Source organism: Electrophorus electricus, chromosome 7, assembly GCF_041902795.1.
Source record: "Electrophorus electricus isolate QZ-2024a chromosome 7, ASM4190279v1, whole genome shotgun sequence".
NCBI classification, from domain to species: Eukaryota; Metazoa; Chordata; class Actinopteri; order Gymnotiformes; family Gymnotidae; genus Electrophorus; species Electrophorus electricus.
In genome coordinates this window covers 22,974,705-22,991,822 of record NC_137503.1, presented here as the reverse complement: position 1 = coordinate 22,991,822, position 17,118 = coordinate 22,974,705, and the positions used below count along the sequence as shown (strand labels likewise).

Genomic DNA, 17,118 nt, shown 5'->3' with positions numbered 1-17,118 from the left:
AACCAAGAATATTTTAACACAGGAGATCCATGTAGCACAAATATTCTTTTCATGCTAAATATTACAACTGCAAGATGTACAGTTTGACGTTTACAGTATCTAATTTGGGTGGGGGGGGAAATGAAAATATTATTTTGTATTAAACTTAAATTCCCAAAAATCTAATGTTGTGTTTTGTTTAAACCATATTCACTTTGATAATATTTACCTAAGGTTTTGATTACCAAACTTAAAAACGTCATTGTATGTAGAACAAGGAGTTTCTGAAAACACAAATTTTCCCCTGAATTTAAAATACTGTGATTGCAAAACAGGCAAGGTTTTTTGGGTTTTTTTTAGGAGAACATTAAGTAATCTAAATAGGAATATTTGAGAATAACAGACAACCTGTTTACCTTCAGAGGTAAAAATTCCTCTGAAGATGATGCCATCTTATTTTTATCTTATGACGGTAAGTACTTAGTTAAAAGTTGTTCAGGCATGTGAATTGTTACTGTTGGCGGTTTGTGTAACTCACATAGCTTTAATTGGACCGGTCACATCCAGTGACATCGGTTTAATTTCTCATGTCTGTTCATAAAATAAGACGGTATTAGAGCCCATATGCTCATACTGTTAGTTGAATTATTCGGACTATTTGCGTGCATGTTAGTGTGATTAGCATATCATAACCATTGAATGGGCCTATATTGCGTATTTGGTCACGAACGTGCTTATGGATTGCCACATTATAAGGGAACCTATCGGCAAGGTGGGTGACACCACTGAAACTACAAAAAAGGTAAAGAAGAGTCACTTTCTGCTGTATCTTTAAAAATCTTACCAATATCCCAGTAACTCACAACGAGATTAATATTAAGGTTAATATTAGAAGTCTCTCCTCGGCGGATGAGCTGATATGTGATCTGTGGAGAGGGTTACGACAGCATGCTGCATGTATGTGTTGCCTGTAATGTATAATGCATGTATCGCATGTATGGGAGGAAACAAGTGCTAGCTTTCTGCCTCCATCAATGACCAATTAGCACCTACTTTACAAATGTTCACCATTTACATGTTAAATTGCACAGTAAAGACAACTTTCTTACTATACCTACTGTATAAAAACATACTCAAGAAGTCAAGTTTTTTTTCTTTTGTTCAGCGTCAGTCACTTTTTTCTTTTTTTTTCTTTTTTTTATCCCTACTCACCACACACGTGTTGAGTGGGCAACGAAATGTTTCTCTGCGTGTGCTATATTTGACTGCAGCCAACGGTACACATAATAATTGCGATAAATACAAATAATGAGACTTTACCTTTTACAATGAGTCGCAACTATTAAATAAAATACACCGATCACTATACACTAGATTTAAACAATCGTTAAACAGGACGGTAGACAGTGGACTGGGTAATACGATGTGTGAATTTCTGTATGTATAAAAATTATTTTATTCAGAAGTTTTTTTCTCACTTTTTTTCTACTAGTTATGTTCTCGTGGGAGACATGAATAGGCCTAGACCTAAATAAAATTCATTATGTGCCTGTGTATTTTGAGATTCGTGTTTGGAGATATGTTGGAAGAACGGGCCTAAGCAGTTGCTCAAGACACTACTTCATACAATTGTGTATGTTAATACTAGTAGCGCAAGAAAAAATGCAGCCTGTCTTATTGGATCGATGTCTTATAAACTGACTACGCCATTTTTCCTTATGCAAACAACAGTTCTATTACGTTATAAATAAAACAATTTTTACGACAACTCTCGCCCTACTTTTTATGTCTATGTTTAATTTCCGATTTAGAGTTTACAAAACAAAAGTCTTTTCATCTCATAGCTAACTAGCTAATATTCCAGATTTTCTGAGGAACGCAGTCTACAGTGGGATTATATGTGACCTTTATAAAATATTATATTATGTTAAATGACTGCGTGAATATACAAATCTGCACTTATTTTGCATTCCTGCAAATACCGGAAACGACTTCGTGGCTGGGAAAGTTGCTAGCTAGTAATAGCAACCACAGAATGATCTCAGTTCATCTGTGATAGGATTGTGTGACAGACACGGTTAGAGAGCTCATTCAGATAGCTAGCATTAGCTAATTAACAGATGAGTTGACATTTATGGGAAAAGTTTAATTTTAGGAAAAAACGACACTGGAACGTCTGTCTTTTGTTGAACGCTTTTTGGGTATTGTATATTTTAACGATTCATGTTCTGCTTAAGTAAACAGTCTGAAAGAGTTCAGGGGGTGTAACGCTAGCCGTCTGACTAGCTAGCAAACTTTCTTGAAAATGCCACATTTTTTGAGGTAAGAACGCATTGTGTTTTTAACTTTTGTGTAAGTTATTGACTTTTAAAACTTAACCATCACAGGTAGTTCGTTGCTTATTTATCACGAGATTATTGCTATGCATTCCATCTTCTATTCCTAGCATGGCTAGCAAGCAAGGAAAGCAATCCATCAGACATTAGTTAGTTAACCTAGCTAGGTTATAGATAAGGTTAGCTGGACAACTAACCTCTTATTGTAAAACAGTTGGCTTAATGTACATGATGTAACTGCTTATCTAGCGATGCTCAATAATTTAAAATACTGTTTTATTTTCCGTGTTGAGTTTATACCAAGCAAACAATTCTCTGAAAACCTGCTAACGTAGCTAGCTAAACTAGCTATCTTAGAATAACTAACCTGTGAAGCTACCTGTGCGTGTTTTAACCTAGCTAGCAGATAGCTACGTGAGAAATAAAATATAGTTGGCTAGCTAGTGCTTTATTTACTAGTTAGGAACGTTCATATATGACCAAATATACAATTGAGTTAATTAAATTAGCTGGTTTGACAAACGCTGTTAACGGGTAGCTGGTAATGAGGATGTCAGTGAGCGAGCTACCATAGCTTGCTAGCTATGTACTTATGTTGCATTTGACAGGGAATTTTAGTCTCATCATATTTACTGTAGCAGTCTAACATTGTTAGATTTTATCGATGTCGTAGGTTAATTGTATGCCACACTTGGCAAACCAGTGCATTCATCCATTCTGGAACCAGTTCACAATGATGTCAGATTTGTTCTGTCAAACTAGCAAAAAGTAGTCTTGCAGAATCAGAAAATCTGTGTCAAATTTGCTTTACAGAATCGTGAAGAAGATATAACACGTCTAAACGAATAATTTTATATTTTACATTTCTTTACGGACTCGCATAGATATCATGTAATTAGCTGAGAAAGGCTGAATTAGATACGAACTCTTTTTGTACATGTTTCTCAACCTTAGGTTTTCACTTTTAGGGCACTAATAAAGATTAAAATATGATACCATCACGTCCTAGGATTACTTAACGATCCGTGTAGTGTTTTAACAAACGTGTCTGTTGATGGGAAGCTTAATTCTAGACTTAATGAATGTAGTTAAGGGGTAGTACAGATATTAGTTATTTGTCTGTAGCTTAATGCTGTGTGTGGGGTACTCATTCATTTTCATTCTCCTACCAAACCAAAAACTTTAGATTGACCAGTAGAGTACTGAAAAACGGCATGCTATTTTCAATTGTATTGTCATAAATGTTTAATTAGAATGTGTGTATTAAATGGGTTATTACTTATATTAAACAAAATGCGTTCAAGTTGACGTTGAAAGGATTTCTAAAACATTTTAAGATGTAGCAATTAATCTTTTAGTGACCAGGATTTAAACACCTGTATTTACTTTGATGTTGCCTTAAGTATAAGTACTTAAGTATTTTACCTGTATGTACAGAAGTTTCAGCCTAGGCAAATGGCATTTGTAACTATAAATCATGGGTTACTATTGTGTTTGTTGTTTTTGTTTTGTTTGTTGAGTTTTCCAAGCTCTTAGATAAAAAGTGTACTTTTGGGGGCATCAGTAGCTATTCTCCAAGAATCTTGCAGTGTGGCAAGGGTGGGCTGTGGCCTGGTGTGGCAGCTACTACAGCTTTCGTGGCCTGCAGGACTTGAGCCGTGTGTACAAAGAGGCTCTGTTGAAAGGTGCTTGGGTTTGGAAGAGGCCCACTTCAAGAATGTGCAAAATAGAAATGCACTCGATCACGGTTGTCTTCACTGCATTCACAGGGCACTAAATGGGAGAACTGATTATTTGTTTAAAAAAAAATAGATCTGTGCACTACCTCCAAATACAATATAGTTTTTTCATATTTGCTTCATTGCATGCAGAATGTCTGTGTTCCTGTTGGACTTGCCCTAAACAGTTCTTGATTTTCTCAGTATGCTTGTTTATTTTAGGACTGTGGGTGAACCTGGTTGCTGGTATCAGGTTTTGCTGGAAGTTAGAAAGTTTGTTGAAGGAGACATTTGTGTAGTTTCAATATTGCCTTTGTGTCCTGACTGTGAATGCGTTCGGCAATGCGTTGGAGAGCAAACATACCATTTGGTCTAAATCATAGGAAATGTGGTGTCTGTGTGTGTGTGCATGCGTGCACATGCAGTGTGTGGCCTGGCCTATTGCTGGGCCTCTGTACTGGTGTACTGGCTGATGCTGCAGACCGTCCCCTCCTAGAGGCCTGGCAGGACATGTGGCTTTTCCGTTTCTTTCTCAACATCCTGGGCTACGCCACCTTTATCATCCCTGGATACTTTCTAATCACCTACTTTAAGAGGATCAACTACCTAGAGACAGGTGTGGTAAATGATCTACCTTGTTCCTTTTCTAAGTTACTCTCCTCATTGAGCATAGCAATACACAGGATGGCTTTGGCAATCTCACGCTAATTTTAAACAAGTAATTTATCATGTACTAAGCCATCATAACCTTTTTGAGATGGTTGTTCACTAATTTTCTGTGAGCTCATGCTCCTTCCTCCTTCTTTTGCATTCAGCCAGCCTACTTCACCATGGCTTTTTGTGCTCTTGCAGGACGAGGGTTTTGTTTTCCTGCCATAAGGTCATGTGTGTTCGGCACTGATTCTAAGAATGCAGTGCTGGATGATGTATCTGTGGCACCCAGAGCTGAGACCGAGTCTACTTCATCAACACGACAATCCATGAAACTCATTTTCTGTGCTGCTGGACTTCAGGTGAGCAGTTTTGTGTTTGGTGTCTTTAGGCTGTGGATTGTTTAAACAGATAACCCACATAGTCACATTTGTTGTCTGTTCTCGAAATTGGCTGTCTTATATTTTAATGTTGTAAAATTATCTGTAAAATTATCTAGATAAAAAAAATCTTTTGTAACATTTAACTTTCAGGCAGTTTTGTTCCTGCATGCTTTACAGTCTCTGTGCTGTTTTAACCCTCCTGCTGAAGTTTGTCTTTGTTGAGTATAAAGCTATGCATTCACTGTGAATCTGTTAGTATAATTGCTTTGTTATTTTTGTCCTTTGGTGATCTTTAGTTGAGTTGCCTTAAAGGTGCTAGCTCCTTCCCCTGCAGGGCTCATATCTGACATGGGGCGTACTCCAGGAGCGGGTTATGACGTGCTCCTACGGCGGCACCGAAGAGGAGGGCGGCGGTGGCGGAGAGCACTTCAGCGACTCGCAGTTCCTGGTGTTCATGAACCGCATCCTGGCCCTGACTGTGGCAGGGCTGTGCTGTGTCGTCTTCAAACAGCCACGCCATGGCGTTCCCATGTACAAGTACTCGTTCGCCTCCCTCTCCAACATTCTCAGCAGCTGGTGCCAGTACGAGGCCCTCAAGTACATCAGCTTCCCAACACAGGTGAAGCACAGTGGCTGCACAGAAGGGCTGTGCGATATATTGTTTGATCATTTGATATCGTGATATTGACTCCTGCAATACTGAGAATGCAGAGTGTGGCAATGTGTAGTCAATGTCTCCAAGCCCCAGACATTTCCAGATGGGTGTTCTGTATGTGATTTGATCAATTCACATGATCCAACAAGTAATTTTGGTGAATATAATGCAGGCATATCTTTGTCCATGTCACATTAATGTGTCTATTTTTGACACAATATTCCATTATTTTAGATTTTAATTGATACTGTAGTTTTGGAGTTATTTTGAAGTCTATGTGCATTAATTTAAAAGTCTATATACCAATTTAAAAAGAGCCATTTAGATATTGTGGGTCATTTGGTTATGCATTTATGTTCCATAAGAAGTACAGGAATGATTTTATAGCATTTTAATAGGAAGTAGTGTGTTGCCACAGTGCCCGCTCAAGGGCTAGAAATTGGGAGTGCCTGACTAGTCAAATGTGGGTCACTTGGGTTAAATCCAGCATAGCTTTTCAGTCTAGAGAAGACCCAAAGGTTCCCAATAATATATGAAATAAAGGCACAGTACACACATGGAACTGTAGAGGAGGAACAGGGAAAATGGCTATCATGCAAGAGACATGCAACCTTCTCTTAACTTTACTTTGTCTATGTACTTGGTGTCCTGCATGCTTAGGAAACCACAATTCCTGAGTGATTAGGGATGTGGTATGTGTAGAAATACTTTTAAATCAAAGCTGACATTCAAAGATCTTTGCACCAAAGGTCTTTGCACCATTTTAAATCTGAAGCCTTAGAGAGCATATTTAAAATCTTAAGTACTGTTCGAGCTTGGTTTATGAATCTTCTGTATTTTGGAGCTTGGATTTTTTTGATGCATGTGTTTAGTGTACAAAAATTGTTATTCATGATATTCTGTGTATTCATGGATGTTGATATTGGGTAAAACTGCTTATTATACAGCTTCATTTACTGTCAATTTATAGTAGCATGCATAAATATTGTAAATATTTTTGTTTTAAATTGAACTGAATTTTTGATCACGTATGACTTCTGAAGGAAATTTATAGATTGATGTACTTGGCAGATTTTATAAATGAAATGCAAAGGGTATTTCCCCTTGTGCTTTAGTATTTTAAGTTTCCTGCATTTGAAAAGGGCACAGCCTCTTTTAGGCTTTGTAAGTGCAGCTTTGTTTCTCTTAGCTTATTCATGTTGGTGTTTCTGGCACTGGTAGGTTTTGGCCAAAGCCTCTAAGGTCATCCCCGTGATGCTGATGGGGAAACTGATTTCACACAAGAGCTACGAGTACTGGGAGTACTTCACAGCAGCGCTGATCTCTGTGGGGGTCAGCATGTTCCTCCTATCCAGCTCCCCCATCAAGCACCCGCCCACAGTGACCACATTCTCTGGGCTGTTCCTCCTGGCTGGCTACATCACCTTTGACAGCTTCACCTCCAACTGGCAGGACAACCTCTTCATGTACAAAGTGTCGTCGGTGCAGATGATGTTCGGCGTGAACCTGTTCTCCTGCCTCTTCACTGTAGGCTCGTTACTGGAACAGGGTGCCTTCTTTGACTCCCTGGCGTTCATGGTACGCCACTCGGAGTTCGCCCTGCACGCTGTGCTGCTGTCCATCTGCTCTGCCTGCGGCCAGCTCTTCATCTTCTACACCATCGCTCAGTTTGGTGCCGCCGTCTTCACTATCATCATGACCCTGCGCCAGGCCCTCGCTATCCTGCTCTCCTGCTTTCTGTACGGCCACACCGTCACCATCATTGGTGGCCTGGGTATTGTCTTGGTTTTCCTTGCCCTCTTCCTCCGCGTCTACGCACGTAGCCGTATGAAGAGGAACGGTAAGCGCACCGCACCACCGCCCTTGCAGAAGGTCTAGTCAGAGGATGCCGGAAGCATGGGGGGGGTCACAACTTTGTGCAGGGACCACATTTTCAGTGGTTCAGCCTGGGTTTGTTTGTCTTATTTTTTTGGGTGTCTCGCGCAACTTTGTTTCTGCTCTTTTTATAAAAAGATACAGAATGGGATGACTCCTTTTTCTTTAAAGAAAAAAAAAAAAGGATTTAGAATTTGCTGTCACATGTAGAGTAATGGGAGCAATTGTTTGCATATACAGAGAGAGAGAGAGAGAGTGTGAGTGTGTGTGTTACTGAAATCCTCCATGGGTGGTTTTTCACCAGTGATGGGTCATTACTTGTTTGTGTTCGATGACTGCTGATACTGTCATCTTTCTGTTGCTAAAATAAAAGTTAATCCCCTGCTTTAAAGTTCTTATTTATAGTTTTGCTTTCCCTTAAAGCCTCCAAGGCCAATCCAGGTTGACACTCATCACTCTGAAGAACGTTGTGGTGTTTGGCATTAAGGGGTCATGTTTGTTGTGTTTGTTTCTCAGGCTAAAATACAACCTTGTCACCTATGCTACTTATTGGCTAAACAGCTCTTCAATATCAATGAATGGGATTTTATTAGGAAATCTTGTCAGAAATCTAGATTTGTTTGCACTCTTTATTTTTGGGGAGGTCTTATTTAGGTTTTCTTTTCATTGTATTTTACACCAGAGGCTACCTTGGCATTTAGGTGGAGCTGATTGCATTGGTTGCCCCAAGGTAGTTTTCTTGGGCTGGCTGTGGACTTGATGCTAAGCCTTGATCAGCCTCACAGACCATGAGTGCCTATTGATAGAGAAACTGGACTTCACTTGTTATACCAATTTGCAGATGGTGACCATTGTATAATCAAAGCATCCTGAAATGTTAGCTAAATAACTTGCTAGAAAATTCTTTGTTGTTCAAGTGGTGTTGTAGTGTTCTTCACCACCTTAACTGCTCCGGTATGGAAAAATTGCAGTTTCCCTTGGAGTTGTTGGTTAAAATATTCTTTTGAACGGTCACAGCATAAATACTTGACATGGCTGTGTGTACGTTTGCACAAGGAATTCTTAAGTGATCTTATTGTAAGGATATTTTCTCGTATGAAGATCTATTCTCCGGTTTGCTGGGGCGTTTGTGAAGATTATGTACAGCACGTTTGTTTCGTGGTATAGATAGTTTGAGGTACATTCCAAATGGTGCTATAGTTCATTAGCTTGTTTTCAGTGGGCATTTCATCCCACTGAGCCAACCACAGTGTAGCACCCGTGACTCGCTTACAGGGCGTATGTGGACGCACCTTTTTGGCAGGTACCAGAGCTCATTCACAAATTTGCAATTCACCTAGCTTACTTTTATATGTGCATATCAAGGCATATTTAAACAGAGCGCTAAATATGGGAAAAAAAGTGGCCTCTCAAGTGGCCTTGGAAATGTTTTTAAATGCAACAGTTTCCGTTTGAGGCATCCATTTGGATGGCTTTAACTGGCTGAGTACGGCACATTTCCTTTGGCGCCACATGGTGAATCTTGTGATTTTTCTGAATAGTGGTTCAAGTAAAGCAACCACAAAATGTGGACAAAAAGTACTGCAAAAGTCAGCTTTGGTCTTGAGGCCAGGGAGAAGAAACCTAGCATTACTTCAGGAGAAAATCAAGTGTGATGGAATATTTGAATGTGAATGGTTTATTTTCCTGTTACACTCTTAACTAACAATTGAAAAACATTATTTTGCTTATATTTATTTTGGAAATTTTCATTGTTTTGGGCAATGTACATGAAAGTGGGGATCTACCAACCAGTGGGTTAGCAATCATTCGTGCGTGCGTGCGTGCGTGCGTGCGTGCGTGCGTGCGCGCTTTAGAAAATAAGGTTTGGTTGGAAAACGGGTCTGTTGCCTTTGAGGTAGATCCCTGATGAAGACTCATGTTTGTAATGTCTATAAAGGTGTATGCTTTCAGTTATGGGTAAAACCTTTCTTTGGGGTATTTTTATTTGTTCAAATGAGTAGATGCTTTAACTAGATGAGAAGGGTTTACACCAACCTCCAGTAGTGAAATGGACTTACATACTGCAAGTATGAATGCACCTGATTTTTAAGTGTGAAAAACTTATGCAAATGAGTTTTTCATTCACCCCTCCATAGACAATTCAAGATGTTTATAAAACCCTGTTTATTTCATATGATCATCTGTCCTGTATTACAATTACTTTTAATGAGTAAGTCCTTAATTTACATGATTTCCTTTCTTTTTGGACAGATTCAAACTTAAGGTTGCTATGCAAATCAAAAAAAGGGTGGGTGGGTGTTTAAATTGATATCCTGACAAACACTGGTCCGTTGACAACACACTACCAAAATATTTATCTTATGATGAACAGACCCAGTGATCTTCAACATAGACATTAAATGGTTATATTTGTATCATGTCTCAGTAAATGTCTGGTACGTGTTTCTGTGTGAGTTCAATGCTGTACCGCTCTCTAGGAGAGGTTCTGTATTAAATCCCATGTTGCCTGGTGTGAATGTGTCTTGGACTCTGAAACTTGTTACTGGATTTTTGTTTGGAAGAATGTGAACAACGTGCCGAGGACATGAGGAAATGCAATCCAGCTAATGTATTCTGTTTTTACTCTTTTTGAAAAGGATGTATTAATTATGTTAGGCAAATTAAATTAATTTGATTATTTGATGAACGTCTTGCCCGTCTTTTCCGCCTCACATAGAGTAAATAAAAATATCAAGAACAGAAATCTCACAATTGCCAAAATCCACAGGCTGTCCACCAGCCAGAATGAGGTCCAAGCTCTTTCTTGAGTATTTGATGCGGAGTAGTGGAAGGACATGTTTTTCCAGAAGCGGTCTCCGGGCTATGTTTGGGCTGGAACCAAGGGCGTTTCTTCACTGCCTGTTTACTGGGGGACAGAATGAAAGGATGCTGCCTGACCCCAATGTTCTCAGGTCATTTGAAGGGACAGAACTGAGCTTATGCGTTTTCGTTTTTTTTCCATTCCCTTTTTTAATAAAGATGCCCTCTCCTCTCCATCCTGATGCTTCTTTCCCTTCTGTTTTTTATTCTTCTATCCGATCTGCATACACCTTTTTTTTTCTCTCTCTCTCTCTCTCTCTCTCTCCCTCCCCCCCCCCCCCCCCGTTCTGTTTCTCAGTCCTGTTCCATGCTCATTTTTTGGCGGCTCTCTGTCGTGATATCAATTATTACACAATTTTTACAAATTTTATTTTGTCACGTACACAGCAAGATGTCAAAGGCTTATAAAATGGGCCGTTTAATGGCTGTAGTTTTCATTTAACAAGTTTGTGTTGTATACTTAGGACTGCTCATTTTGCCAACATAACCAATGTGTTTGACAATGTAAGTCTATGTCTTTGCTTTTGTATTCCAACATGTATTTGGTAGGTTAAGTGGTTATATGCGGCTAGCCTTCAAATGTGTGCATTATCGTTACCTTGTCTCCTGTGTGACATGCTTTTACATATTAGCACAGGTCACTTTCTACTGCTATCTCCTTACAGTGAACAGAGAAACTGGCTCTGACTGAAAGTGTTAACTGAGTTTGGAAAGATGCTGGAATGCAATACATGTAGTGAGTTCGCATGGTGCAAGTGTTAGTAATGTAGTACCTATAGTGAATTCACATGGTGCAAGTGTTAGTAATGTAGTACCTATAGTGAATTCACATGGTGCTAGTGTTTGTAATGTAGTACCTGTAGTGAGGTCTTGGTGGTAATGTTTTTATTTTGTGTACGTTTGTTCAACAATTAAAGTGGGGCATGGAAACTTTCAGTTTCAGCCTGGGGCATCACTAGACCTAATTTAATGGGCATGTGCATGTTGTTCAAAGATAAAGGAAAAATTAGTTGTTTGAATACCATTTTAATGATGTTTCTAATAAAAGGTAGATTTGAAATGGGTCAATAGAGATCAAAAGAATTCAGTGGAGCATAGTTCCTTGGCATTATTGCCCTGGGTATTGTCAATCTTTACAGTATACTCAAATAATCAGTAATGACAAAATGATTAAAACCAAAATGCCTAAAATCAGAAATTTAAAAGACATGGTGCACAGGAAGACTGTAGATTGTTCCTAATCAAATTTGCAGTGCCCCTCTCAGAGTTGCACAGAGATGTTCAAAGGAGCTAAATTCCTTGCTTACGTTAAAATGAATCTCCAAATAGAGTAGCTGTTCTACCACCTTTCCTATTGCCTCATGGGGCATTTATGAGATTGAAGCTTGTTGGAGTTGATTTGACTGACACAGCTGCACTGCTGCATTAGTTTAGCAAGAGTTCTTACAAGCATAAAATTAAGTCTCTGCCTTGCAATGAAATCAATAATTAAGAATAGTTTGTTGGTAAGAGATCTGAGAAGAGCTAATAAAAGCTAACTGCATGCTTGGCACCAAGAGCTGTGACTTACATTATACATACCGCAGATTAGAGGAATTTACTTTTACTATATTCGATGTACACACTTTTTTTTTTTTTTTTTCTGGAAACGCTGGATTTGTAGAGATTTCAGGCACAAATGTTACAGATGTTGAAAAAACCCTAAGGGGCGAAGGCAAGCTGATGGAATGTGTAATGCTTTGGGCAATATTGGTGCTAGGAAACCTTGGGTCCTGGCATTCATATGGATGTCACTTTAGCATATAACACTCTCTCACACACACACCCCAAAAGTATTCCCTAATGGCAGAGGCTTTTTTCAGAAGGATAATGCACACTGCCACACTGCAAAAATGGTTTGAAAAACAAGACAAATACAAGAAAAGTGTTGGCCAAAACTCCCAAGATCTCAATCTGTTAATACATCTGAGGATCGAACATCTAAGGGATGTTCTGGAACACCCCCCCCCCCCCCCCCCCTGTCCATGGCAGCCCCACCTCACAGTTTACAGGACTTAAATGTCTTGGTGCTAGATACCACAAGACACCATCAGAGGTCTTAAGATGTTTTGCCAGCATGATGTGGACTTACACAAACAAACAAATTAATTCATTCATAAATATATTTGCTTCACAAATGGCACAGCTGATGAAGACTACTGTGTAGTCCTGAAACTGAATGTTTCATATAGAGGTCCTTCATTATCTGTGCAAGAAAAGCAAAAGAGCTAGCAGACATTAACTATAATCTGTTTCATTTATGATTCACACCTTCAGTAGATACTAGGTATATGAATAAAAGAATGACAATTACAGGAAAAACTCTCCAAAAAAAGTTTTTAAATTCACTGAAAAACCCCAAATACATTTACATTTAGGGGACTGACGACAAAGTGTGCCCTTGTGCATCTACCAAAAAAGTGTCCCACTTTTACAGTCTAATCTAAAACATCTGAGCAGTACCTTTGTTTTTTGATCAAAGTCACCTTGAACCTTGACGGCCTGCACCCGCATAGGCTGAGAAGATGGGAAGTTCTCAAATAAATTCTCTATTTTTTTTTTTTTTTTTGGTCATGGACCTTTATCTGTCCAAAATAACTACTGTAATCTGTCAATTAGCGATTTAAGTGATACACTTGTTTTTTTGTGTTCAGTCCTTGAATTACCATAAATGTGACTGCTTGTTTTTCATGGAAAATGAGGATTGTGTGATTCATAATGCGGCCTTGGCAGCACCCGTTTCATCGAGTCAAAGTGGTAATCTGTGAAATCTCACCTCCAACCTCGTTGTGGTTTCCACGACTATGTTACAGAAATAAAAATACTGTAGACAATTTTTGCAGAATGCCGATGCCTTTTGTGGAGCACTGTTGTTTTCTGAACACCTCCGCCTACTTGAGCCCACTCGTGTTTTGCCAGATAACCCAAAGTGTTCGATTCTTTTCAGTAATGCAAATGAGCCAGCAGAGGTAACGTTAATTTTATTTACAAATGCCTGGCAGCTAATGTAACCATAGCCTGTGCAACATGTATTTTGGTGCAAAATTATAGAAATCAGTCATACAGTCTCAGAAGCAATCATCACCAGTGTGGCTGTTTTTTTAATATATACGTTTTTACTGTGATTTATTAACTTAAATTTAGGTATAGCAAACTGGTGTGAAAACTTGTGTGTACATATGTCCCCTCTGAGCCCAGCAGGTACATTTTCATCTACAAAGCATTTGAACATACTATTTATTTATTTATTTATTTATTTAGCAAAGCCTATGAATATATGATATACTGCTTCAGCATACTTAAAGGAGGAAGATAAGTACTTACCAAAGATAAGTACCTATGAATCAATTTATAGGGCTAAACCCTCTGTCTGTACCAAAATTCTCTGGGGTACTTCTCCAGGGACCCTATAAGTGTGGGGGGATGTTTTCAATCCCTGCTGGAAGAACATAGTATAGCTAGTAACTGTAGCATAAGATCAACTGGGATATTCACATTAAGAATAAATTAATGTAGAAGAAACAGAGAATAGACAAAAGATCAATATCACAAGAACGATAACTATACCTATCACTATTACATGTGCCAAGAATAGACTTATAAACAGAATAGACTTATAAACAGTATTTGTTTCCAAAGGGATATGATATCCATATGATATCCCTGATATATGAGTAGAGTACTAAGTGAATATATTACAACAATTCACAAATGCAACATAAACAACAGCCAACATCTTCAAACACTGAGATAACAAATTCATATATAGCAAATGCCTATAATGGATTTTTTTTCCTGCATTCAGCATAATCCTGATGTAAGTTTAACTATTAGGGTGGATAAAGCAATAAATGACAGCATATGAATAGAATTTGGAACATTTGTTATTACTATTGATCATGTATAATAAAGGGCCAAGAAGTGAACTTTGGGCTACACCCATGCATACAACTAACGCTGTTGAATTAGTGCCATTAAAAGTAACAGAGTTCTCTCAAAAAGAAAACAGACCCAACACCCTGATGTGATGGGCCTATATTGATAAGGCAATTATCAACTATGTTATGTTTCTTGAATCTGTTTTTCTCACCCTCACATCAACACCAACATGTTCTAATCAAGGAGAAGCTTTAGAGTGATTGAACAGAGCAGTGAATTTAAAACTAGAACAAATGATAAGGTTGAACCAATCATGTGGTAAAGTGATTTATCACATATTACCAATATTTGCTGTAGTTAGCACTGATAACGATATGAAATAATTATGGGTGATACTGTATTCTTATTCACACGAGCTGTAAGGTTTTCACACAAATACAGTGTAAACTAACACAGTGTGACATGAGCTACAACGTGTTAATGAAGAGCTCAACCACAAAGGAAGAATATGTTCTGTGAAGTATCTGTTGAAAATATCAGGCCTAACATACAGGAATAAATGAACAAAATGAATCATTTAATCTGCTTAGTGTTTTCCTGGACATGTCAGCCTTTATGTTAAGTGGAATCACCTCGCCCACCAGCTGCAAAGGGCACCCACTCAAATAAGGTTAATTCAGCAAAAGTAGTAGGCGTAACACACATGAGCTATATGGTGGGCAGGAGGAAATTAGCAAGATACGAAGTAAGGGACCATCAGGAAACCTTGATTAGGGGGAATGTACAGTGGGAGGAGACACTAGGACACCTCGAATCTTTACAAGAAACATTAACCATATTCAGCAACCAAAGGTGGTAATTTTATGTTGATTCATCTTTCTGAATACTTCCAATGACCATTTAGTGTTTTGTTTTAACTCAAGTCTACTTGATACTGGCAGCATTTAAAAAAAAAAGAAAAAAAAAAGGTGAATTCGGATGAGAAGGTTTCACACAATAAGGTTTCAGCTGGCACAAATCAAATGCCCAAACCTTCAATTATTCATACCAAATTTTGATGACTCAGTGTTTCTAACAAGCAACCATATTTTGTGCTGTTTTGGTATGAATAGGTACAAATCATTACATGTCCTCTGAGAGCACAGCTGGCCACAGTTTCTCTGTTTCGTGGAAGAAAAGGGATTCCCAGACAGAGAGCCACCATGTTCTGCCTCCACTTCTTACCTTGTTGTAACTGTTATCTGTGTAGGTGTAGATTTAGAAGATTGTAGATCTAGAAGTTGTAGATCACAGACCTTCTTTTGAACAAAAGACCCAAGTTTCCACAGGATGTAAGATATCGAAAGTTAAGGTGGGCTTTAGTATGCGCACATTTTTTAAATATGTATTGTAAAGTGTGGTTTTCTTTGTTTCAGCAGACTCTTTAAATCTTTCGCTGCCATGGTTGTCAAACCTTTAACAACAACAACAAAAAAAGTGAACAGTACCAGACCAACCAGTCGGTGGCGGTAGCTGTGTTTCAGTCACCGCAGCGCAGGTTGGGTGTTTTGCATCCGACCAACCTGTCAGAGTGCTAACCGCAAACATGGGATTACAGGAGGGAGCTGTTGGTTTAGCTGCCTTTCATTTGAGTGGTGGAGTTGCGCACTCTTAAGCAAAACGTTGAAGGGCAACGTTCAGTGTTCTTAAGAAGGGAAAACATTCCCTCCTGCACCTGCTGAAATGAGTGTTCAGTAGAGGTCTCCCCCTCCTCCCACTCATTGGTGCCTTTTTTCTCTCAAACATGTGACTTAGAAGAAACCTAAACACCATGATACAAGATTTTTGAATGCAAAATGAGGTCATCCAAAAAGGATGAAGAAAAAGCTGTCAGCAAGCACAGTGATTAGTCTCTTTATCTCTGCTTATAGCATATGCTGGGCCTTCTTTTTTCCCTCCCAACAGAAATATGTACAATATACACTTTTAGTATACATTAAATATCAGTACGTGTACTTTAAATGCTGATGTACAATTTGAATCCCACAAAGCAAAAAAAGAAAAGAAAAGAAAGTATAACTACTTAAATTTCAGTAAATGGAAAAAGTAGTCTTATTATTCATCACCACTACTTGTGGCTACAGATTCTGAAAGAATTTTTGCAGTTTGGAGCTGCATGCAGTTTTGTTTGCTAAATCCAAAACTAGCATTACATTAAGAAAGCAACATCTACAAACAATGCAATGTAAATACATGATCGAAAATTACAATTAAATATTGTTGTATCATTAATTTCGTTCCTTGGGAGTTTTTTTTCCTGTGATTTAAGACTTTTTTCTGAAGGGACTTCAAGTGACAAAATATACTGCCAAATATATAAAATCAGTGCTATTCATAGAAACAAAATTGAATAAGATATTGTTTATATACGACGAACACGTTTTCCCTCCCGGCTACAAGACTATCAGAGAGTGAGCAGTACCACCTGGTGGATTTATCAAGAAATTATTTTAATCATTACTGTTGTTTCCCTTGTCAGTGTTACCTGCCAAATTGAAAAGTCGATGAGTTTGATCAGAGAGCATACAAATTGAATTCTCCAGATCTGGGCTGGATTCCTGGTCTTTTTCCTTTAACACAACTGCTTCAGCTCATTGGCAGTGCCGTAAATATCTCACATCTCTGTAGGATCAGAAAGCATGTTTTCTCTAGCCAGCTACTATTGTGAAAACCGGCGTTGTTAATAGATTGCGGAGTAGCAT

At 38.5% G+C, this 17,118-nt stretch overlaps 1 protein-coding gene across 5 annotated transcripts; it reads left to right on the top strand.

The window, feature by feature from the left end:
• The first annotated feature begins 1,877 nt into the window (after positions 1–1,877).
• Positions 1,878–10,282, top strand: slc35b2 (solute carrier family 35 member B2). Of its 5 annotated transcripts, none has more exons than XM_027015686.3 (5): positions 1,878–2,301; positions 4,417–4,649; positions 4,886–5,046; positions 5,402–5,686; positions 6,944–10,282. In XM_027015686.3, the coding sequence occupies exons 1-5, from the start codon at positions 2,285–2,287 to the stop codon at positions 7,598–7,600; spliced, it is 1,353 nt and encodes a 450-aa protein (XP_026871487.3). In that variant the 5' UTR covers positions 1,878–2,284; the 3' UTR covers positions 7,601–10,282. The 5 variants fall into 5 exon arrangements, with proteins under 5 accessions (XP_026871487.3, XP_035380344.2, XP_026871496.3 ...); XM_027015695.3 differs by having other exon boundaries at positions 1,879–2,301; positions 4,459–4,649; XM_027015703.3 differs by having other exon boundaries at positions 1,880–2,301; positions 4,530–4,649.
• Positions 10,283–17,118: the final 6,836 nt, after the last annotated feature.

What these genes read in the sequence shown, in the direction of transcription:
- slc35b2 (XM_035524451.2), top strand. Translation starts at nt 4,364, where the DNA reads ATGCGTTCGGCAATGCGTTGGAGAGCAAACATACCATTTGGTCTAAAT. An exon ending in TCTGTGCTGCTGGACTTCAG is followed by an intron (nt 5,047 to 5,401) that starts GTGAGCAGTTTT and finishes CTTCCCCTGCAG; the next exon opens with GGCTCATATCTGACATGGGG. An exon ending in ACATCAGCTTCCCAACACAG is followed by an intron (nt 5,687 to 6,943) that starts GTGAAGCACAGT and finishes TGGCACTGGTAG; the next exon opens with GTTTTGGCCAAAGCCTCTAA.